The 25963-nt window shown below is 37.0% G+C and overlaps 1 protein-coding gene across 1 annotated transcript; it reads left to right on the forward strand.

Moving 5' to 3' along the window:
* The first annotated feature begins 8235 nt into the window (after positions 1 to 8235).
* LOC149807818 (NADH dehydrogenase [ubiquinone] 1 alpha subcomplex subunit 11-like) lies at positions 8236 to 24342 on the forward strand. The gene is made up of 4 exons (XM_089970951.1): positions 8236 to 8502; positions 18202 to 18300; positions 20146 to 20268; positions 23944 to 24342. The coding sequence occupies exons 1-4, from the start codon at positions 8346 to 8348 to the stop codon at positions 24144 to 24146; spliced, it is 582 nt and encodes a 193-aa protein (XP_089827077.1). The 5' UTR covers positions 8236 to 8345; the 3' UTR covers positions 24147 to 24342.
* The last annotated feature ends 1621 nt before the right edge of the window (positions 24343 to 25963 follow it).

The following is a 25963-nucleotide window of genomic DNA, read 5'->3' on the forward strand; positions in this document are numbered from 1 at the left end:
TTATCATCCACACACGCGAAGAAGCCAAATCAAACCCAAAATCTACCATCCACACACGCCAAGAAGCAGAAACAAACCCATCATTTACTATCCACACACGCGGAGATGATAAATCAAACCCCAAAATCTAACATCCACACACGCTGAGACGCTAAAAACATAACCATAATCTACTATCCACACACGAGAAGAAGGCACGGAGAAGCAGAAACATAACCATAATATACTATCCACACACGGGAAGGTTTAAAAAACCATAATCTCTACTATCTACACTAACTTACAAACAGACACACACAAGCGCGCGCGCAAACACACACAATCACATCAGGAAAGAAATAAGTATTTATAATCACACTACTCCAAATCCACACATTGGCAAATTGAATAGTGTTTCTTTTCTAGATTTTTGGTTAGCCCTGAAAAGGGCTGTTTTTCTGGAACTCCAGATGCACCTGTCGAATGGCGGCACCTTCCGGGTCTGGCACCACAGACACAACGTCTACTCCAATCATTGTTCCAATTCACTCGAGTGGTTGGAAGAGCAGACGGGGGTTGAGTGGCTTCACTATCCCACTCCTCCGTTTGTGGAATAGTGAACACTTCTTGTTCCCTCTGTCTTCTTTGTCTTCTATGCCGCACTCGAGTTTGAACAACTGGCCTCCTTGCCTCCTGTGGGTCCTGTACTGGTTCTTGTTGTTGTTCACGTTGTGGCTTTGGTGCAGCTACTGCCGTGGTGCAGCCATTGCCTGTGGAGGTTCCCTCACCATAGGCTTCACCTCACAGCTTGGTTTTGCCTGTGAGTATTCTATTTATGATTTTTTGGTCATTGCATTTTGTTTTGGGTGGTTTCCTATTTCTACAGACTTCTTTTATGATGGTTTTTAGTTTCCTGCCTTGGATGTTTGTATTCCATAATTCCTGCCATTTATTGTCAGTGAGGTTTTATATATGCTATAGAGTTCACATATGCTATAATCTAGGTTGGTGTGAGTGGTTTCGTTCAGTTTTTGTTTAGCTGTCATATCTGCCATATTGTTACCTGGTATGTTAATGTGGGATGGTATCCACATAAATTCTACTTATAAGTTATTATTGTTTAGTTTTTTTAACAATAGATTGGTTTGCCTAATATAGTTTTCTCTTGATTTTGGTGTTGTTATTAAGTATTGAATTTATGACGCTTAGCGAGTCACTTATTATTACCGCTTGGGGTATTTTGTTCTCTTCGATCCATTTGAGAGCTTCAAAAATGGCCCAGAATTCAGCTGTGCATATAGAGCAAAGGTTAGGTAATCTTCGTCCTACTTTAATGTTAAGTCAGGAATTACGTAAGCTGCTGCTGTTCTGGGTGGTTCTGTTATTTTGGATCCATCAGAGTAAATCTTAATTTAGTTGCAATATTTTGTGTTGATCTCTTCTGTACTGATTGTTTTTAGTTTAAGTTCTTGTTCGTTTTTATTGCCATATTTCGTAATGAGGGTGTTAACTGAGGGGTTGGTATTTATCCATGGCTCTTTGCGATAGTGATTTGTAATTTCTGCTTGAAGGTTGTCTATAGGAAGTTGTTCAACCAATTGATGGACTAATTTCCCTTGCTGGTATGTTTTGTGTTAATTTAGTTCTAAAAGGTATGTTGCATTTGTTTATAGCTAGCCTGGTGGGGTGTGTGTCGGGGTGTGTTGTTAGCCTGGCTGCATATCTGAGGGGGAGTTCTTGTCTTCTAAGGCGGAGCGGCAGTTCTCCAGTTAGGATTTGAAGCTCCACTAGTGATGTGGATGGTAGTGCTCCAGTGCAAATAATTAGAGCCTTTTCTTTGTATGCTATCTAATTTCTTGAGGTTATTTTGAAGTGCCGAGTTGTAAATTTGGCATCCGTAATCTAGTTTAGATCTAATTAATGATTTATATAATGCTAGTAAGGTTTCTTGATTGGATCCCGTTTTTTTGTGTGAACGAGCAGCGATGGCAATCTTTTAGGATCTAAGATTGTGGCCTCGTCTGGTGACAGACTTTCTCACAGGATAAGGTCTGCTTCTTCGGAAAGAGAAGGAGAACTCTTTGGTGTCGACACGGCAGTCGACAAAACCTCTGTTAGGTTCCTGTTGCTGCTGCTGCTGCTCTCTCTCTCTCTCTCTCTCTCTCTCTCTCTCTCTCTCTCTCTCTCTGTTCTCTCTGTTGTTTCTGAAGGCTGTACTTCTCCGTCCATTCTTCTTTCTCCCTGTTTTTCTCTTCTCTGAAGAGCTCTTCTATCAGGTCTTCAGTGACTTTAAACATTCTAACATTTTCTCTCTCTTCAGGTTTCGGTATCAGACTTTGTCTGATACGATGTAAATTCACGTAGGCTTCGTTCAACTTGGCTAGTCTTGAGCACATCTTCGTAGGAGAATGAGTCGATAATGGATGGTCAGACTGGTGTCACGAAATTTTGTATGAGTTATATCAATATGTATATTGTCAAAAATGTACTCTGGTTTCGTTGCCGCGTACAGCGTCACCCTAGGGTGGTATATTTTTTCGGCTCTAGTTATTTCGAAATCCTGAGCGAAACACAGACCATGCTGCACGAGCAAATTGCCTGCAGCGGGGAAACCTAAGTACCTAGATGCGCATATCTGTCACAGCTAGTGTACATATAGAGCAAATTCTATATAACCAAATCACATTACGCAGAGCCTTGTCAGGAAGCTTACCCCTTTACGGAAGCAAATCTCCAGCTGTAGAGCTGCCTTATGCCATGCCTTGTATATGGTTTGATGTGGAGTAACCAGCTGTAGAGCTGCTTTATACATGCCTGCCATGCCGTATACATCGTTTGATGTGGAGTCACACAAATCTGTGAGGTTTCGTGTGACGTATACGCTGTGTTTTGATGACGTTGGATCGGAAGAGTGGACTAGTTTTCTCGCTGCGAGGGACCAGGGCTTTGCGACCAACGGGTATGTGATGTGAGGGCTCTCGAGGGATCCTTCAACAGACTGAGAGGAGCGGACCATGCGTGGGTGCTTCTCGGGCCATTGACTAGAGCGCGTGGATCCGGAGTTAACATCTTGGTCGTCAAATGGGCACCACGATAGTTATAGTGTTCCATGTTATTTCCACAACTGCATTTCATACTTTCATTCATTCCTATTGTTATATCGCTATGTGAACGATCGATAGGTTCATAATTTAATTCATTCCTATCGTTATATGAACGATCGATAGGTTCGTAATTTCATTCATTCCTATTGCTATATCGTTATGTGAACGATCGATAGGTTCATAATTACACGTATTTCAATATCGGTTTACGACCGATAGGTTCATAATTTCATTCATTCCTATTGCTATATCGTTATGTGAACGATCGATAGGTTCGTAATTTACACTGCTTTTCAATATCGTTTTATGAACGATACGTTCATAATTACATTCTTTTCTAAATCATTATTTGAACGATAGATTCAAGACTCTTTATATTGGAGTGTAGATCACTTTTATTTTGTTGATCGGTGATAGGAATTCACGTTTGTTTTGAATTTCCATTTGTTAAATTCATGTTTTGAGTTTTTTCTCGTTGAGTTAATTGTTGTTGATAGTTCCATGTTAGGAACTTTATAATTTTCCTTATCTTTTTGTTTATAATGGTGTCAGATTTGTTAATATTTAAATTACTTTTATAATTAAACATCTTGCAAACGCAGTTGCTTTTGGTGTCTTCCCTAATCCAGTCCCAACCCGGCTTCATCCTGTGACAACTTACTTACTTAGTTGGATTAAAGTGATTTTCACTCCAATGGAGCATTTATCACTGTATTATGCACGCACAGCGTGCTATTTAATTACTCCTGGGGGAAGGAATGAGAGCCACGTCCCCCAGACTTTTATGTGTTCATGGAACACTTATTAATTAGGCCGTCAGATCGAGGTACTATTACGTTCCTAGCGATCTGGATGTATGGCCGAGGTGAGTGGGATTGGACCCAGCACACACTCATTGCCTGTGACAACTGGAGACTGACCCGGTTTAATGGTAAAAGCGCGGACGCGAAGGAAAACATCCCTACACGGTTTCGAGTCGGAACGCTAAAATAGTGTGATGTGAGGGATAGAGAGAAATCAAAGAGCATGGTTCAACATACCCATAGCAAAACAAACGACAAACGCATATTTTTTTCTTCAAAACACAACATTTTTTATTCAAATAACTCACAACTAACAATTAACAAATTTTAAAAATTAACCATTCAAACAGAAAACAAACATTTTTTCCAATAACTATCTATTTTGAACAAAGTTGACAACATTGTGAATGAAATTGAGATTTCCACTCTTGGGAGTCATTGGGTCATTGATGTACACTACGTTTCCTAGCTTAAAGACAAAAAAATAACCATAATGACCTACTTAAAGAGGGATAACAGTCTTCCATGGCTTCTAATAGTCTAAAACGGCTTCTCTCAAACTGTTAATTTCCAGGGTATTATCGAATTCGGCATACAGGAGGACGTTCACCGTCTGGGGTAGAGGTTCTGCAAACTGAAGTTTCACACGCAGTTGGCCAGATTTTATAGGGTGGAAATGTCCCTCGTCACTGCCTTGGTCTGGAGTGAAATCAAAAGCCCACAAAGTATAGCCTCCTGAATAATCGTCGTACGAAATGCCGTGACTGGTGTTGGTCCCTGCCTGTCCGGTGGCTTCGTACAGGAACAAGTACGATCTCAAGTAATTCCTGTCAACAAACTTAGGCTCGAAAGGTCGGGTACACAAGGCCTTGCCATCGCGACTGACTTCAGTTTTGGAGATTCTGTGGTGCTTAAACTGGAATGGATTTTGATCGTGGACTCCGTTGAGTGCCGCATTGCTCACGATGCCAACGATTAAACGTTTGGGTAACTGTCCTTGGAACAAGATCTTAGATCTTGGATCGGAGTCCAGAGGCAATGGTGAAAGTTTTCACTTCCACACGTCGTATCGGATACATGGCGTTCGTTCTGCTCAAAGTGTGACTGATGTCGTTTGCCACTTTAGGTAACACTTCCACACGACGCACGTAGCGTCTGGCTTCTTGGATGCTGGTTTTGTACTCGTTAGCATGGGCCATCAAATGGAATGCGGTACTGCTAAGATTCAGTCTCAGGCGGATATCCACACCGTTTAGCAAATACTTCTCTTGCAACCACATGTCCAAATGCAAACGATCTATCAGTTCTAAACTTCGTCCTTGCAGGATTTTCTTTCTACGGTCGTTAAAACCTACATTGTGAGGATCGTCATCTGCTGTCAGGGCTGTATCGTTAAACGTGTTCTCCCTTGCTGTATCAGCTTTCCATACCTCACAAGCATCCAGATGAGTGTTCTTGCTCTCTTTTCCGTACGTCAAGAGATTTTCTAGGTACGCTCGGTAAGGGTAAGTATCCATGCTACTGCTGACCAGTTTGTTATTCAAATACAAATCCACTTCACTGAACAAGGAATGCATGAAATTGTTGACGGGAGCTAGTCTGGCATCGGCTCCTGGAGCAGTGTCGTCCGTTTTGATCACTTTCACTTTCAGGTACAAGTAACTGCTATTCAGATCGATGTAATCTTCGGGTTGTCCTTTGATTTAAAACTCGATGGGAGCTGAATCCGTCAAAGAGGAAACGGGATGAAATTCAACCCATTGGGATTCTTGCATCGTCATCATGGTGGGTGGCATGGCAAACAGATCCAGTTCCGACTTGGTGCATCATTTCTGTTTCTAATTTTTTAATAATCAAAAACGTCTAAGTCTCTAACAGCTCTTGTTTTCTTTGTCTTTCTAACTTTATAAGTGTGAAAACTGGTGAAAGGGTGTTTTTTGCGGCGTCTCTGTCTGACTTGTCCAATGCCATGTCCTCTGTGTTAACGGAATGATGTTACATAAACCCAAAAGCCATTTTCAGGGCCCCTCATTTGCCTCGAAAAGAAATTGCTTTCTTGCCTAAAAATGTTTTTTTCATGTTGTATCAGTGTTTGGCTCTTGTCTGTGTTATCTCCATCTCCCATGTTCAATTTCCCTTGACGACAGAGTGCCGGGACCGTGTTTGTAATGGTAAGTCCCGTTGTCCCCAAAGTGACGGTCCTGTATTTCCCAAGTTCCTTTCCCATTGACGCTATACAGTCCCACGATATATTCCCATGTTAAATTCCCCCTTGAGGCTAGAGTTGCCCGGGGTGTAATTCAAAGTCTTCAGGCTTGTTAAAACGGGGGGAGAATTGTCCCTCCGAAATTTGGTTTTCGTTATCTAGGGGTTGACCGCCCTCGATGTTATTGCCCGGTTCGAGTAATTGTAAATATAAGTGGTGAAACTTATAGGTGAAATAGATATAGATCTGAGCAGGTATATAGAACAAACCAACACGAGCCCCCGTACATGTAAACAAACAATTTAATCAATTACATACAAACACTGTGAAAATTCATTACATCAGGAACGTACTCTGCTTTTAGGAATTTAAACTTTCACCGAAATACAAAGAAAATGCAAATAGATTTAAATAAAATAGTCGATCTGTTTACTGATAGATTTAGTTCATCATAGGATCGAGTGGACAATCGAAGTCAACGTCTTGTACGATTTCATAACCTGCTCGTCCTCAGTTTGGCTTGCTCCCTCTGTAGCTGTTCAGACTCTTGGATCTCAGGATGATACTTTCTACCATCCGTCTCAGGATATTCTCAGAATACGTCTTCAGAAATTAATACGTCGCAGGATTGCATCACAGGATAATACGTCTCATACGTCCCATACGTCTCAGGATAACATCACATCATACGTCCCAGCATATTGCGTCTCAGGATAATACGTCTCATACGTCTCAGGAGCTATTTTCTCCCTTTTAAATAAATATAAATAGAGACAACCTAAATTTCCCGTTATTTATGAAACAGTTAATTCTTCATTATTCTCCTTCGTTATCAGATTCTACTATCAGTGCTAAACAGACGCTAAGGTTATCAATCGACTCCACATGTCCTATAATGACCCTAGTTAGTCAAATGGCTAATTCGTTACGCCTTGACCTTACACACTAACACATACGCGAGGCCTGGGGTTCTGAGCCAGCCTCAATTTACACAGCGAATAAATAGGATACATCACATCAATCAATTACTAGATCATTTGAGTCAATACACACTTATTCTTAATCATACGTGAAATCTTCTAAATTCGGCGAATTCACACGGATTCTCGTAATCATATTAACTAATGTAATGTATTAAATTCTTAGAACATAATTCTTATGTAAACAAGACGACAAATTCAAACGGTTCGTCAAACTTATCTAAAGAAGATTAATATACGACATCCTATGCATAAACTCAACACAGTTATACTTCATAAAGCAAATTATTACACGAATGTAGAAAAAAGATTCATGCAACTACAAGTACATAACTTCAGCAAAGCTTTATATATGGCATCAACAAATTACATGGAATTGTCACACTACCTTTGCTTTCAACGTTCCTCCCTCTAATCGGCAAATTAGTTCGTCGGTTCCTTTCGACAATAGTCCCCTTTTTAGGACAACAGTTCCTTTTTACGAGAATTTCTTGCAAATCCTCGGAGTCCTACTTTTTGGGTTTCCTCTTATAGGAAAAGCTTAGACTAATTAGAATTTCGATGGAGCGGTTTAAAAAACCTAGAGAATTTTGTGTGGGAAACACGCCCCTTATTTAATGTAACCAATCAGAATCAAATATCTCTGCCGCCTTTTTCCAGAGGTGCCAAAGTCAGGGTCAGCTTGACCTGGTAGTTTGAGTAACAGAGTTTCTGCGTTCTCTCAATTGTGACAACTTTACCATGAAAATGAAGTTTTCCTTGTCCTTAATAATCCGCCTGGCTGCTGTAGAAACAAATGTTTAATTAGGAACGAAATTCTCCCTCTAAAGGACATTACCGTAGTATGGTGATATGATACGCGCTTGTCTCCATAAATCTAATTATTAGTTATCTGGTCTCAACTAATGTATTCTTGTTAGATCGACATAAAATTTGCCACTTCACAAGGCTATACATGCCCAGAGGGGTCTGTAATGCTAATTCCCATTGAGGCTATAATTGCTAGAGGGGGTCTGTAATGTTAATTCCCATTGCGGCTACAGTGGCCCACTATACTACTGTCCTCCATTTTTGCAAAAGCTCGTCAGGAGACCAGTCTTGGATAAAGACTCTAACATCTCGATTTGACGGAAATGACCGAGCGATAGTGCGGTCGCTGGTTGATCGTCAAGGTCATTTGGGATACACCGAATTTTTTAGACGCTTCAGTAATAAGATTTTGGTAATGTAAATTGATAAGCGTTTACTGCACTAGGTAGAGCAGATTCACAAAATGGCATCAGAAGGAGAGATCGGGCGACAAAAACGAGAAGAATTTGAGAAGCGAAAAAGCTTGTACAGTGTCCTTATATACAATCCATATCTCGTGCATGATGGAGAACAATGCCTCTACAAAGCTGCGCGTTTGACAGCTACAGGAGCTATCATCGGTAAATATGTCAGTTGTGTTTTGCGATAAACCTGTTATTAGAACACTTCAATTTCACGAAGTGGTGACCTGCGACATGGATATCACAGAATCGATCAGCTATTTATATGAAACAGTGTAGTATGCACGTTCGTACTGTTTCGTGTTGCTTTAAATTTTCATATACGAAATCACTAATTAAATAGCTGGTCTGGACGTATAGTAAATGTCATCACAAGAGTCGGACGTTTTATCAATACAGTACGTCGAAATCTCTGACAACATGGCTTCTAATAGAAAGGGTTTGTGACCGTAATGGTGAAAATAAAGGTTATTCGCCGGTTTGGATTCATGTGATGGTCATCCGAGAGTTATGCGTTGGTACGTCACTGTCTTTTGAATGTATATGTGTAGTTTTTCAGTCTTCTTGCGATACTGAAGCGATAAAAGACGCGTCAGAAAATCGAATCGAGCAGAGCGTTGTGGTCACGCTTGCACTCCTTGTGTTCATTTATATTACCGATAAGGTGATTTCATGTTGTCAGGGATTTCTCTGTACTTATTCATAAAACGTCAGACTCCTATGATGTCATACAGGTCAGACTGTAAGCGCATTCATTTTAAATTATAAATTGTTGTTTAAAAATATGATACTAATTTTGTTTATCCAAAGTCCATTCAGTCCTGGTCTTTTTTTAATGCTCTGCACCATAACTGTAATCAAGAAACTTCCAGATGAAAATAATCCATCGCTATGGACTTTTGCAGTGGTAGCCAGGTAATAAAATGGGTCACGAAAAGTGCATGTCAAGTCTAATTGTCAAAATATAGGGTAGTACGAATTTGTTTATCAACATGCATAGCTTTCATTAAAACATTAAAGTGTTCATTACGGTTTTACTGGATCACACCTTTAGGTTGACTTTGTCCAGAAATGTTGACGTAATTTAAAACATTGACTTTGCCATATATACTTATTGGGACATGTAAATAATGATCTTCCAAAGAAATATTGATATGCAAAGATTAAAATAAAATGAATAATTGCCACTTACAAATATGTAAAATCAAATTCTATAAATCGACACACATTACTGAAATAATCGGTGTTGAATGCCTACATGACCTGTACAGTTTTTACTGTTGTCATATGTCACTGCATTTGACTGAGATATGTAAACCAGGTATGTTTCTTGACTGCTACATTAAGGTTTGGTCTCTCTTTTCATTACATTTGGGGCCTGTCTGACATGGTAATTTGTAGACCAACAAGTTGTTCTCTGTCTTTTTTTTTCTCCCTGATATGAGTGCAGAGACCCACTTAGTGAAGACATGATTCATGTTGTAACAGCAGTGTTGTAATTCAGCTGGATATGGGCCACTCACAACAAATTAATGTATTTCGACTGGCTTTTGCAACCAGATGGTAAATATAATACTATTGCTCCATTATGTTAAATCCTTTAGAACATTTTTTCTGTATTATTACCTGTGAGAATGGAACAGCTGTACATTCAGCAGCTGTTGACCTCACATTTGAATTGCTGTCACGTGCATGGAAAGCAGCATCACCAAAGACAAGAGCAACATGCTCTGATAGTTTAAAGGGTTTCACTGTTGCAATGGAGTTACTGATCATCATAGTGCTTAAAATTACCTCCCTTAGCTCCAATGCACATGGCCACAAAAAATGTCCAGCTCTGGATAGTTCAGAATTTCGCACAGTTTTACACTTGGTTAGTGAAACATAAAGTCAACAAAGGAAGGAGCTTTACTACAGATCATTATGGTTAAACCAATTAATAAATTATATATGCCTAACATCGTTTGTTCATACTAGGAGAATAATTATTGACATTACATCAGATATTTTGATTCAGTGTCCATACTCACATTATATCGGATAATTAAATAATATTTACTGTCCATACTTAAATGATATTAAATAATTAAATTAAATACACTGTCTTTATTTATATTATACCATATAATATAGATTCATTATCCATAATTTCAGATATATTTGTAGGAACATTTCACTTTGCTCTCCGATTTTAAACATTTATTGCCCTTTTTTGGTTGCATAACTGTAACGAAAACCATCTCAACAATTTACATTTTTATATGTTGATATATTATTCTTTTTCAGTTATTTTCTCAAGGCTAATAGTTCATTCAGCAAAACTGTTTTATTGGTACATTTAAAAAAAACCCAGAAGGATTAGGCATCGTTCAATTAATTGTAGCTGTTTCTGTTCTCATTTTCAGAGGTAGGTTGATTGTAGGTATAGTCCGATAGCATGACTGAGTGCATCACAGCATACATTACTCAGACCAGATGTCAGCATAAGTGGATTATGATGAAACAATGCACATTAAAGATGGGTTTGTTAATATGAACAAAGAATTTATTATATAACTGATAGATTCCATTACATTGAGTATCCAGGTTTGTGGCTTCTTTCCGTGGTCCCTTTGGATGTCGCCATTCCAAATCCATGATTGTATATATACAAATTAAACAGCCATAAAGGTTGTCGGCAAAAAATCGTCAGATGGTATATTTTGTCGCCAAGAATCTGAAGAAAAATAACAGCAATTTGCATTATTGGCAAAGCCCAGGGTGATCCCTGGGTTTCAAACTGTTTTTATCACTGAATCTATTCTTATAACACAAATTGCTGTGTATGTGTTAAGTTTCAAAGCACAGATTTGTATGGTTTTTTAATCAAATGATGACTTGTGGAAATCTGTCAGTGACAGTTACTATAACCAGAGACACATATAACACATCTCTGCTATAACTTACTTGGGAAAGGGTTAATGGTCAGTCAGCTATCAAACACATGCCTGTGAATGTGCAAGAGTTTCTCGGTGCATTTGAAATAAACACCAGTTTTTTGATAGCTTGATGCCTGCACTTCTTCTTAAACGAAAACAACACTGGAAATAATTGGCTATGGCGAGCGAGCATCTCAAAAGCTTCACTCACTCACAGTGAACATCTAAAAAAATCAGATTGTGAAGTTGTTTTCACTTTTCTAATAGAGGAAGGCAAAATTTTCTTTTTTTTTCTTTGTGGCTTAGTTGTCCACTTCACCGGGTAGTTTGACCCTGGATCTATGTATTAAGGCCTTGCTCAGCCAGACTTTTTAATATAGTGGTATTTGCACTCAACTGTGAGACAAGATCAGGGTTTGATTTTAAACTACATCAGTAATATTTGGCGTCCACTACAGTATCTTTCCCACCTTTACCCCCCTACATTGTTGTTATTATTCTCTCTGTTCTTTGTCGTTTATGTTCTTTTTCATTTAACTATTGTCATATGTTGCTAGTTGAACTGGTCATTGACCAGAAGACCATATGAGATGATTTTTCATCCATTTTATGTTGATTCATTAGCATTAGTTTGTTATCACAGCTCCTCCTAATTGTAGAATTGCCATGAATCTTTGTACACACGTTCATTCCTTGTTCTAGTGGGTCATAAATGAAAATGGTGCTGCTCAGACACTAATGATCATCATCACGATGTCCATCTTTAAAATATTGTTATTGCAACTCCACCTGAATGTATGGTCATATCAGCATTGGGTTTTTACTATTAATACTGGTAGTGTTAAAATAAAACTAATAGAAAAGGGTAAGAAGCAAAGAGCTTTGTAAAATTCAACAAACAATTTATTTCCCTAGAATTCAGATTTAAAATTTAAAAAAAGGAACTTAGGGTATTGTGAATTAAATTACAAATAATCATAGAATCACAGACACAAGTCCTAATAATTCAAGTTCTGAAAAAGCTTTAGTGGAAATCCAAATTAAATCCAATGCTAGAAGTGTTGATGTCTCTGTGGTGGCCTGTGTACTGTTTATGTACCAACATTCTTTTGTTGGATCACAATTATACAATCAAACAATATATCCTTATTTGAAATTTCACTCTAAATTAAAGTCTCTGTTTCAAAACAAGTTATTTTTAATGAGCACTTTGTATATGCAGTGAATAAATACTTTTAATAAATAAAATTCAAGCCCAACTGAATTACTGGACACAACAATAATGCAATTGATTCAGCTCAGATCTTAAAGCACTAATGAATACTTTATAGAAAAACAAGATTATATAGTTCTCTACTTGACCTCTGGTCACAATTAGCATTGTCTAATAAACCTATTACCTAATGGAAATAACCTTCTAGAAGGTTCCTAATGTTTACTAGATAATTATAATAAAGAACATGTTAGACATGTCCTTGACTCAGGCCAAGATAATAATTCTAATAGTTAACACATACTCAAAAGAAAATATTTTAGATATGTGTTAGTTGTTGACAGAAATTTTAAAAAATCAATGATTCAGGTCAAGTAGAAAATTAACTTGATTATGGAAAAATTCCTCTTATAATGTCTTGTTTTGTAAGAAAATGGTGCAAACCTGGTATCCAATATGACTGCCACAGCATAAGTTTTGAAAGTCATGTTATTGCTATAAACTCATTTTGAAATAAGTCTTGTTATGCAGTCTGGTTGTTCCAAAATGTAAATAGTGCTGCTCACACCTCCTATATAGCTGAAAAAGTAGACATCTTGAAAAATCTTGTTACAGCTAGCTACTCCTCCTTCTATTTCACATAATGCCATGCAATCAGATAGACTATAGTCTGTTTCAAGTTAGTCATGTGAAAACACAAATTGAATTCAGTTTTATGTTGCATTCATTATAAGACGAGTAATGTTCAGGTTCATTTAATTCAATGAGATTATTCTTGTGGGACACCAATTCATGCCTGAAGTTGGTTTTTAATGGTACAGTAGTTCTGATGAAATGATTTAATGTCAGATGAAACTAGTTCATGTGCACACATGCATACTATACTGTGTTTGATGTACTAAATGGCTCATCCATTATACTTTTAGTTGTTTTTGTGATGGTGTGTCATAGAACTCTGGTGGTTTCATGCAACCATTGCATTCAGTAGCAATATTATCTCAGAGGATGGTATTAGTTTGCTCGCAGTGATAGCTCAGAGTTTCAGGACCATCAGATATGCAGTGAATAGGGATGGATCCTTCAGCAGATGAAGATAGGAATGAATAATCTTGTTGATTTCAAACTTGTACACATCCTCACTTGACCTATGTCACAATAAACTTTTCTGGGGAAAAAAATCATTTTAATGGAAAATTATTCCAAACTGTAAGCAAATTTGCTTTTAGAATCTTCTAAGATCTTAATCAAGACTGGGTCTGGAACTCAAGACCTAAGTAAACAACCTATTTATAGCATACTAACAAGCCAAAGAGCAGGTATGCACCCAAACTCTATCCTCAGTCATGGACAAAGGTCAAGTACTCCAATGTGTTATGTAATGATGTACATCCATCTGTTACCAGTTTCATTTCTACACAACATTTCATCCACCATCTACATCAGGCATGTCCAACTTCATCCAGGACCTGGGCCAGATTTTTAAATTTGCACACTATGATGTAAATAAGCGGATAAAAGCAGGTCACAGGCTTGATCTGGCTAGTGGACCATATGTTGCATGTGCCTGATCTACAGTTGTTGTTGTTGTTGTTGTAGGGTTTAATGCCATTTTTCAGCACAAGATAGGCTATACATGGCAGCCAGTATAAATGGTGGAGGAAGAACCAGGGAAAACCCTGGAAAGAACCACTGACCCATGAGAAGCTACTGGCAAGCTTTCTCACATACCCACATTGGCTGATTCCGAGACTCGAACTCACACAGACAGAGGTGTGATGCCAGTGATCCTTAATGGTGAGCACTTTAGACCAGTAGGCCACTCAGGGCCCCCTGATCTACAGTTACCAAACTTTGTGGATGGCTTGCACATGTGGCAAGGAAGACTTTGGATCAAAAGCTTAAAAGTCATAAATGAAGAAAAATTAATTCTACATAATAACTCTAGTTTTCCTTTACTCCTTTGTGGATGGCTTGTTTTTTGGGTAAGAACGAAACCAGTAACATTTGAGGCCAAAAGGTGAAAGGTTAAGGATAATGTGACTGAAATAATAAAATTGGTTTCCATACGGCTATAGTATCAATCTTTGTGAGTGGCTTATACTAGGGGTAAGGAATAAACTCATTCGAATTTAGGGAGAAAATTTTAAAGGTCAAAGCAACTGTGACTGAAAGGAGAAAAATAGTTTCCACACAATAACACTACATCTTTATCACATACCTGGACTTAGCTTTGCGGATGGCTTGTACTTGCGGTAAAGGTAGAAGCCTTTTGATTTTCAACATTCAGTGTCAGTCTGACTGAAAGATGAACATCTCCATGCAATAAAATTAGTTCTACATCACAGACTTGGGCCAGACTTTGTGGATAGCCTGCTCTTGCTGTAAGGAAGAAGCCTGTCAGTATTAGGGTCAGAGGTCAGAGTCATTGTGAAAGAAAAAGGTCTTTTCTGCACAGTAAGTTTCAGTTATCTCCATAGTGGACTAATAAATATGGGGCAAGTGCATTACGTACTGTTCATGGTACTTTTTCAGGAATAATGACTTTAGCTTGTAGTTTTGCCTAATTTCCTAAAAGCTACACCTTCTTCATGGGGACATATTTCTTGCAAATTTCTAGGTTTTTCATTGATGATAATTTATAAGGGACCTGCACTGAGATGCATTGAGTTACCATACATATAATTACCTTTTCCATTCATCTTTCTGTCCATCCACTCACACTTCTTGCAACCATATTAGCTGTGTAACCAGTTCCTATAAATATATGCCATCTGGAAGGTAAACTGCCTGGATTATACATGTAGAACTGGTAACTTGAAAAGGTTTTGTCTTTTCATTACCATTTTTGACGGAGTTATTGCACTTTTTTATGTACCTGTCACTAACAACTTTAGTTTTTTTTCATGAAAATTGTGTAAGGGTGGGATTGCATTGATAACTAATATGTTCAACTTAAACCACTTGCATAATTTTTGACAAGATATATCTTGGATTTTTGAGAAGGGACTTGATTGTTCCATAAAGATTTAGTATGCATATCTCATGTTTTCAGCATTAACTAAATTGCTCACAAAAGTTAAATGTTAACAACATTTATATAATGTGGAAAACATTGTCCCACATATATATTCCAGTTCCAAAAAGACTAAAATTGTTTTCATAATTGAAGAGTAGCATTTTGCAAAGAGATGTACAGTAAAACCTATTTCAAGAGACAATCCCTCCTGGTCTTTCAATATACAGTAGACTGTCTCTCAAAAGAGATTATCTGTGACACTATACAATGATGGAATCAATTTATTATAAATCTTTTCCCATCTTCATTAAATTCCCTAACGTCATTGCACACTACAATTTAAATTTTGATAGTGTACAATAACTAAATGAATTTCAGGAGATTTAAGAGTATACATTTAGATGCAGATGTCTGTTCAATATCTATAAGGTGGTTTATTTTGTAACAAGTGTAAAGTGCTGTCAGTGGCCTAAGTGGTTAGATTGGATGCAGGAGGTCATGGGTTCAGACCCCCAGCCAAGTCATACCAAATACTTAACAAAATGGTTCTGCAGCTGCCTTGATTAGTGCCCAGCAATTAAGAGGTTAGTGTTAGGACTGGTCGGCCTGGTGTCAGGATAATGTGACTGGATGGGACATCATGCTGTATGTCTGCCACATGATGCCCCAGTGCTAGACTATAAATTACAACACTGCAGACATGGTAGCGATATGACTAAAATTGTTAAAACTACATTAAAAATGAAACACACACACACACACACCAAAACACATGTTCAGTAGCTTAGTGGATATTGGGCCTTGTCTCTCAAGAAATGTAATATCCCATGTAAGTGGTCTTTCAAGTCAAGTTTTACTGTAATACCAAGTAGAAGTGATTTGATATCTTGAAGTCCCAGCACAAATATACTTGAGACAATTTTTTGACCATCTGTCTATCCATCATTTGGGTTAGTTTTCTGGCATTTTTTTAGGTATATTTGTATTTTATGCACACTATTAGTTCAAGAATATGTATAATTTGTTAAAGTTATCAGTGGTAAGATGTATGACATGAATACATTTTGTTTCGAGTTTATTATCACTAATCTTTAGTGATAATGCATCTGGAACATTGTGTTACCCTCCATCTGTGTCCATGCATCAGTCTGCTACCATATATCGCTCGGGATCGCAGAGTGGAACTTAATGAATCTTTTGTTATGTTGCCTCTATGTAGCCCTTTAGCAAAGAATCAAAGTTCAGATGTACTAGGTGCCCCAGGGTGGTCTAAGGAGCATGCTTTTCCAGAGCATTGACATCAGACCTCTGTCTGCATAGGTTCTAGTCTTCATTCAGCCAATGTAGAGAAAGCTTCCCAGTATCATCTCATTGGTCATTGGTTCTTCTCTGGATATTCCTGGCTTCGTTATCCACCAAATATTCTTGCTGTCATTTAAAGCCTATCTTTTGCTGAAAATTAGCATTTAACATAAATTTAAAAAAAACAACTAAAATATGCCAAAATTTCAGTTACATTTACATTTTAAAATTGGCCTAACTGGTTAGAGCATCTGCTTTGGGTGCAGCAGGTCGTGGGTTCAAACCCTGGCCAAGTCATACCAAAGATTTGTAAAAATTATAGTAACAGCTGCCTTGCTTGGAGCTCAGCATTAAAACGTTAGTATTAGGACTGATCAGTTTAGTGTCAACAGCTGGGATATGATGCTATATGTCTGCAACATGATGCCCCAGTGCTAGACATTACTATCAACTTCCACACTGCAGACATCGTAGCAGTATGACTGAAAAATTGTTGAAGATGCATTAAAAATCCAATTCACACATGTTTTGAAATATTTTCACACCAAAACTTAAAATATGCAGATGCTTCAGGTACATGTCACATTTTGCATCGTGACTCATGGATCTGTGTGTGTGTGTGTGTGTGCTTGCCAATGTGAGTATGTGAGAAAGCTTGCCATTAGCTACTCGTGGGTCAGTGGTTCTTCCCAGCGCTTTCCTGGGTTCTTTCTCCATCAATACTGGCCACCATGCATAGCCTATTGTGTGCTGAAAAATGGCGTTAAACCCCACAACAACAACAGCATGTGTGCGTGTTCAAATATACCGTGAAAAGTGGGGTATATGTGATGGCAAGACATTGTAGTTGCTTTTGTTTGAAACTGCACAATTTAGAGACATGTATATAAAATGCTAGAGACATGAAATTAGACCATCTAATTCTTACTTTCTATATTTACTGTCTGTATCTGAACATAAGTTGAGTCTAGCTGCAAACAGTATATATAGTTCCCGAATGATGTCATCATCTGCCATATTTGTGGTCAGCGGGCAGATTTACTGTTGGCTTTATATGGTGATTGGGAGTTGAAATAAATTCATTGAATCTCAAGATACTTTTGTGAAAATTACATATATAATCATGCTTAGTAGCCATATTTGTGATTTGACTTTGCTTGTTAAAAATAAAATTTTGGTGATCGCAAGTAGGAGAAACTGCCAGGTTGCCCATCATCCAGGTAAAATGGGCAGAATATTGTCCGCTAGTGACCTTATCGGGAAGCATCTTTTGACCCAGATCTGCCATAACATTATGCAACAGTAAATCTGAGTCTGTGAAGTTTGGATCCAACTTATATGTAAGTATATATGTTTGAAACAAAAAAGTAGTCACTTCATGAAGCTGTTCATATATTTATACATTTTAGGAGCATATGCATCTATGATCGACTTAACTCTCTACAAAGGCACGCCATTGACGAATATGCTGGCTCTGGGGAGATTTGTGAAGTGGACTTTTCCAATTGGTGAGTCTCTAATGGAATGGTTAACAATAACTAGATCATTTGTGTTTGTAACACACATTACCACACTGGGTAAAAAGCTTTAACTAGATTTGTGCATAGAGAACACTTATCCTCCCCCTCCCCCCCCCACCCGTTTTGCAAGCTGTATTGATTCAGTAAAGTTCAGAAACATCTAAGAGTTGGGGAAAATTCAGAGCACTAATGTAATTGGTTAGTGATCATGCCTTTTTGAATACATCAATCAGCATGGTACTAAGACTAATTTAGTTTGGTTTCAGTTAGAGTTTGTGTGAGTGTTCTTGCATTGATCAGGTGCAGACATCCTTAATTATAAAGCTATAGTTGGGATCCACAACTGCTGACCACATTATGTAGCAGACTGTGTTGTAAAATCATGACATATTGAGAACAGCATATGTATAAAACCATGACATATTGAGTACAGCATTTTACCAAGCCATGGTATAACAGGATAAAACTTTTTGAAATAATTGAGTTTTACAAGAGAAAATAAAGATAACGCTAAGCTTCATGTTTTTTTCTTTCAGCCCATTTTGTTTTGTATTAGTATGATTTCAGTCATGGGATCCATAGTGGTTTACACTATATCTGGAATCAAATGATAATGAATCTTACTACATGTATATTGAGGGTGAACTGTAATATCATTTCAAATGCACATGGAATATCTGGAACGTGAACCGATAGCAGAGTATACTGATCAAGGTGCTATAGCACATGGACTGTGCATATGGTTGAAACAATTCACCGATAATTTTGTACCCAGTGATTAAAATTATTTTGCGCATTTTGAACACATGTAAATATTTGATTTGTGTGCATGAATGTGCTGCTTATCTAGAGACCTGAAAGTTACTGTAATGGCATAAAACTGAAAAAATGGCTTGAAACTGCAATCAGGTTATCTATATTTGTTTTACTCCTTCAGGTAGATTTTGAAAATTGTCATAATGGCCTGCGTATACAAAAAAAAATTGCAAAAACATTGTAATGGCCTGAAAATACAATCAGGTCATCTACATGCACACAAAATATGCCTACCAGGTTTCATTTTATTGTAGCATTTACACAATTTCTTTTACAGCTCTGCTATAAAAATTAAAATGAATGTAAGTAATTTGTGCAGAATAATGAAAATCCCAAATGTAGCTACTTTTGTTTACTTTCTGGAAGGTTACTTTCCATTCGGTATGGTTTATTTTAATAGAAATGCTAATTGTGACCTGAGGTCAAGTAGACTACTATATAATCTTGTTACTGGAAAGATTATTCATTCATGCTTTAAGATCTAGCAAATCAATTTTATATTATTGTTGTGTCCAGAAGTTCATATGGGCTGGAATTTATTTCTTCAAATTATTTAATTCAGTGATAATTTTCTCTGGAACTACAGAGTACTCATAAAGTAATAATATTCTCGAACAGAGACATTGACTGGGATTGACAGTGAATTCAGACCTGGAATTATATTACTGTATTTCAGCAGAAGACTGTTGGTACAACAACATGATTCAGGTCATAACAGTATTAGATTTTATTTGGATTTCCACTCAAGTTTATTCAGAAGTTTTATTATTAGAACTGGTATCTATAATTCTAGGAATATTTTGGGATTTAATTTGCAATACCATAATTTTTTTCATTTTCACTTTGTATTCTAGGGAAAGAAATTATTTGCTGAATTGTACAAAGCTTGTTGCTTTTCACTGTTTTCTGTTACTTTCTTTAAGAGCATAGACTCATAACAAGTAGACCTTGTAAATAGCAAGAAAATGTTTCTTTATATGTAAATGTAAAATTGTGCAAGTTACATTTTGCTCACAGCTTCCATGGGAGCAGCCTATGGTACTACAATATGTATAGCTTCGCATCTTCGAGGCAACAAGAGCGATGAACTCAACCATGCTTTCGGTGGAGCCATGATGGGAGCAATCATAGGAGCCTCAAGTAAGGTCTAATAGTTCTTTAAAAATCTTGCCATTTATCACATTCCATCATAAAGTTAGGTATTATGTCTTAAAGATATGTAAGCAGGATTCAGAAATTAAAAAAAAAAATGTTAGCAGTGACAGGTTTTCTTATCTGCCAATGGTCAGAAAATATTTGTTCTGATACAAAAGTCTGTTGTTTTTGTCTTTTGTAGTTGAAGAGCATCACTGAACTTGTATGAGTAGTAAGCAAGGCTGGAAAAATCCACTTGCCTGACACCAGATACAAGCTTAATTTCAGCTCAACAAGCTCAGATTTTTAAAGTTCATGCTCGTGGGCAAGTAAGAAATGTTTAGAGAGGTTGTATTCAATTCATAATGCTAAGTTGTGTTTTAACTTGTTAACAGTTACATTTTAACTGTAACATTTATAAGTTTACAAATATTGAACAATGACTTCTTTCTGGTCTTAATCTAGCCACAAGCAGATGCTGAGTGGGCTCTTCTCTGATCATAATCTTGTTCAATTACCTGGCTGGCTTTCTTGTCCTATGAAATGTGCTGAGCTTGCTGACTCAAAAAGGTCAGCTGGACAGAGAATGTTTTGATGCATGTCATTGATTTCATAGTGACCTGTTTGATAATTCTTACTGACATTGGAGATGTTTGTGTGTTAGAAAAATAAAACCCATTAATCTCAAATTATTAGTTAAATTTAACTTTTCAATGTCTTTTATCTAGCTGTCTCCTTTTTGATACATATGTTTTGATATCTTTTTAATTAGTGCTAGAAGATTTTAATTTGCAAGTATATAAAAAGAAATTAAAAAGCTGTTTATATATTTAAAAAATAAAAACCCTTATTTTACCATAATTTTGCTGAGCTCAGTTTAGTGAACCACTGCAGTCACGTTTCCAATAGGGACAACATTTCATTATATTTGGCCTGAATCTAAGACGGATCATTCTATAACATGTTTGTCTGTCATATTTATCTTGAGGACAGTGTCTCAGATCGTTTTGCATTCAGATTTATTTTTCAATTTGCTTGTTTCCCCTTGATAGATTTTTAAAAAATTGGAACTAATCATTATGAAGCTAAGAAAATTCATTGGTGTGTGTGTGTGTGTGTGTGTGTGTGTGTGTGTGTGTGTGATTTGGATTTTTAACGTAGCTTTAACAATTTTTCAGTCATGTCGCTACATGTATCATGATGTCCCACCCAGTCACATTATCCTGACACCAGGCCAACCAATCTTAATACTAACCACTTAATGCTGAGCGCCAAGCGAGGCAGCTGTTAGTACCATTTTTGTAAGTCTTTGGTATGACTCGACCGGGGATCAAACCCACGCCCTCCCACATCCGAGGTGGGCACTCTAACCACTAGGCCACCAGAGTGGTTAGAAAATTCATTGGCAACAAGCTGGTGTGTGTGTGTGTGTGTATATATATATATACACACACACATACATAGATGCATACTTACATACATAAACATAAAAAGTTCAAAGAAGATGGCCAGCATGTTGAGCTAACAATCAGAACTTTGCTGTAAAATGTGTGATCTTGACTCCAAGGTGAGAGTGATGGAAGCAAGCATTTCACATAATCACTTGTCTTAGTTTCATTTTTATTTATCTAATTAATAATCAAAATCCATTAAGGTATTTTTGAAATATAAGCAAATTAAGAAATTTTAATGTATTAACCCCTGGAGATTCTTTTAATTTTCACCCAAGTTGGGGTTGGAAATGTATTTTTGTGGTTACTTCTAAACACACCCAAATACACATGCTTTGGAATTTTGTTGAACCAGATGCCTAGCTGTATAAAAGATGTTTTTGAAAGGCTGTTTTGCTTGTGCGTGTGCAAAAGGGTAAGAATTAGACTTCTTGGAGGGGGGGTATTGGACCTATGATTCTCATGTCATGGTCACTTTTTAGTCTAAATCCCAAATATATCCTGCTTTTGGCAATGTTTTCTTAACTCATGCACTACTTTGCCAGCCATCCTTACCATATTTTATAAGTTATTCTTTCTTCCAAGGGTACGCAATTGAAAACTCAGGCAGATGACAGTCTTGAGAAGTTTAAAATATTTAATGTTTTCACTCTCCCACATGCTTCTTTCCTCTATGAAATTGACATAGGAACTGGTTAGTTCACGTTTGTTATCACTACTCCTTCTAAACTATGTAAAAAGTTTCACATAAAACTTTGTACACACATTCATCCCAAGGTCTAGTTGGTCCTAAATAAAAATGGTGCTGCTCAGACATCCAATATGGCCACCACAGCAGCCATCTTGAAAATCTTATTGTAACTTCTCCTGAATGGAAGGTTATGTCAACATAGGATTTTCACCGGAAAACTTTTATGTCTGGTTGTTTCCTAAATAAAACTGGTTCTGCTTGGAAATCCAGTATGTCAGACACAAAAAGCCTTCATGATAAAAGTTACCTACTTCTTCTCAGTGTATGACCTTATCAGCATGATAGTTTCACTGAATTACTTCGTATGATTTCAAGGTGGTCATGAATGAAAATGGTGTTATCTGATATCCAATATACCTACAGTTGAGGAATCTGTCTGATAACTTCCTGTCAGGCTCAAATTTTGAGATATGCGTGGTTTATCACCTCCAACCCTTTTCATTACAGATGTCATCTTTTAGCTTAGAAAATGTTTAAACATCTTTGCATTTCTTGCCATCTAATCCATGTTGGTTATTCTACTTTTCAGCATGTACCACTCACGAATCTGCATGATGACATGATGTCATCATTGAGCATTTTGAGATATTTCAAGTTTCCTAAAAGCCACACACCCTGCAATTGCTGATATTTGGAGTAGCTACATTTTATTTCCTATTTCCTTGTCATTGCCACCAGTATTACAGTTCTTGTTCTATTTCTATAGACTAAGGGACTACAACTAGAAAGTCTTTCTGGTGACAGTCTACACACATGTGCACTTTCAGATTGGGACAGTTTTCTCACCTTCCCTGTTCTTTGCTTCATTATGCAATATCTAGTACCTGGCAAGATAATACAAATATTACCTTATCAGTCCTTCTTGTACTGTCCCCACCAACTTAAATTGTCTTGTGTTTTCTCATACTTGTACATTATATGTTCAGACTTACATTCTGCTACATGTCCATTAGAATCAAAACAGTTGCAAAACATGGGCTCGACAAATCTTTAAATAATGGAGAGAGATTACATTTTAGGCCAGACTCATCTTATCATCAAACATTTAAGCTGGCTTTGTCACCGCTTGCTAACATCCCACACAATAATGCAAAAACTACTTAAGATAGAGCAACTGAATTATTGCCATCTAAACTTGAACCGAAACATAAATTAATTCCAAGCTTATTATCAAAGTTTTGCAATTTTAGACCAGAGCCCAAGTTTTCTAAAAATTAGGAGTGCCCCCCCCCCCCCCCCGACTTGTTTTGAAAACTGAGAGTTCTGGCTTGTATTTTGATTATGGACATAAACTTGAATAAAATACACAGCAATCTGAATAGAATAAATTTAATACAGACTTAAGTTTCGTCAAGCAAATGTGATAAGTCTAGATTTAGGATGTTTTGGTGATACCTCACTGTAAACGGGGGACTTGTAAGCATGATCTTTGATGACTGATAACTTCATCGTCTTTCTTTTAAAATCTTTTTCCCACAGCTCAGAAAATACAGATGGGTTGCTGGATGGCTTTAGGCTTTGGAATAATATGCAGTATTATTAAGCATGGCACAATACATGACTGGTGGACGGCTAAAGTGAGTTTGGATGCACCCAGAGAGAGGCCATTATGGTTTTACAAGACAGGATTCTTGACAACACGGCCACAACCTATGGACACAGGAAAAGAAGCCACACATTGAAAAATGTACAGAAAGTTTCAGAAACTGAATGCTGGTTGTAGTGTGTTTATTAAAGAGACTAAGGCTAGTGTGATGTATATGGGACTATACTTAAGTAATTATGCCTTATATCAAGATAAGAGCATTAAATACTTTGCATTGTTGAGTTATTATAAGTATATGAGGGGGAATTTAAAACAATAAACTGTGAATAGCGGTTGTATTCTTTTTTCTTTATATATAGAATTCTTTACTTTAAAAAATTCACAATCAGGTGATAAAAATGAATCATTTAATCACGTCATTGTGAAAACATCTTTCAGGACAGTGTCCTATTATATGCAAAGAGAATTCAGCCTGGAAGGTGGATTAGTAATAAATATGACAATATTACATGTAATAATGTCACATGTTTCATCATCCCCATGCAGGAGACAGTCTAATCTTTCTTAATTAGCACAATTCGTTAATGAAGTTTGCTACTTACCAAAGCAAATTAACACCTAGATTCTTGGGAAATGTATATTTTTCCTTGAGAATCATGTCCTCATAAATTCAATAGGGGGTGACCAAAAGAAGACCAAAGTGAAATATATTCAACACACGAAGAAGAGAGTAGTTGAATTTCAACATTACTTGGACCAATAAAAGGTCAGAACCTCAGAAGTGCTTTAATTGTACCATCCCACTTAAAGCAGAAAATGAGCACTATGCCATAGAGATGAAAGAATTCTGGCATAACTTTTATTATGTTTAGTGTTGAGATAAAACAATATGATGGGCAAGCTTCGATCTTTTGGTACCTGAGTTTTGAATTTGGTTAGACTGGCTTTATGAACACTGGACAGATAGAATTTTCACACAGTTTAATATGCATTGGAAGTCAGTTCATCAACCATTTAATACCAGGTATTTGCCTTGAAAATTGTCCCTTCACTTAAGCAGTCAGCAGTACAAAGAAGTCCCCACTCTAGATTATGTTAACTTTAAAAGCATTTCCTTTAATTGAACATTGACTCAAAAACAACTTTATTCCTATACGAGATGATTTGAAATGACTGAGATACTCAGCATTTTGTTGTACGACTCTACTTTCTACATGTCTTTGAAGAACACTTAAAGGACCACAAAATTATACAACTTTGCTGTGTGTCTGTACAACTGTCAACACAATATTATACAACTCAGCCATGTGTCTGTACAGTTGTCAATACAATATTATACATCGCTGCTATGTGTCTATACAATTGTCAATACAATTTTATACATCTCTGCTATGTGTCTGTACAACTATCAATACAATATTATACAACTTCAATACAATATTATACAACTCTGCTATCTCTCATATAAAGGACACTCTAAGGGTTACAGAATTATACAGCTGTATAATGGACTCTAGGAAAACCATAGGATTATACAACTCTATTATTGACTCTATTAAGGACCGCAAAGTTGTACAACTATGTCTATACAAATATTCAAAGGTACCCCCTACCCCAAAAGTTGTGCATATCTCTAATTGCTGCTCAAAAATACCAAATTATAAAATTTTTTTTATCCAACTCTGTCTTTTAGGGACACTCAAAGGACCCTATTATTATACAGCCGTGCAACTCAATGAAAGACACTCAGAGGATGACCATTACAAATTTTATGTATCGATAAATGATGCTCAAAAGGAACAGAGAATTTTATGACTCTGTCTATAAAGAACACTAATTTAATCTCAAAATTATCCAACTCCTGTCTGTCAGGGACACCCAGTATTATACAAATCTGCTGTCTGTACAGCTGTCTATACATTATTATATAACTCTCTGTCAATAAGATACCTC

The sequence above is a fragment of the Sinohyriopsis cumingii genome, chromosome 1 (assembly GCF_028554795.1).
Source record: "Sinohyriopsis cumingii isolate HCF-2022 chromosome 1, ASM2855479v2, whole genome shotgun sequence".
Taxonomy (NCBI): Eukaryota; Metazoa; Mollusca; class Bivalvia; order Unionida; family Unionidae; genus Sinohyriopsis; species Sinohyriopsis cumingii.

Coding starts and splice junctions, on each gene's coding strand:
- LOC149807818 (XM_089970951.1), top strand. CDS start 8,346: ATGGCATCAGAAGGAGAGATCGGGCGACAAAAACGAGAAGAATTTGAG. Junction 18,301..20,145: donor GAAGTGGACTTTTCCAATTG/GTGAGTCTCTAA, acceptor TTTTGCTCACAG/CTTCCATGGGAGCAGCCTAT. Junction 20,269..23,943: donor AGCAATCATAGGAGCCTCAA/GTAAGGTCTAAT, acceptor TTTTTCCCACAG/CTCAGAAAATACAGATGGGT.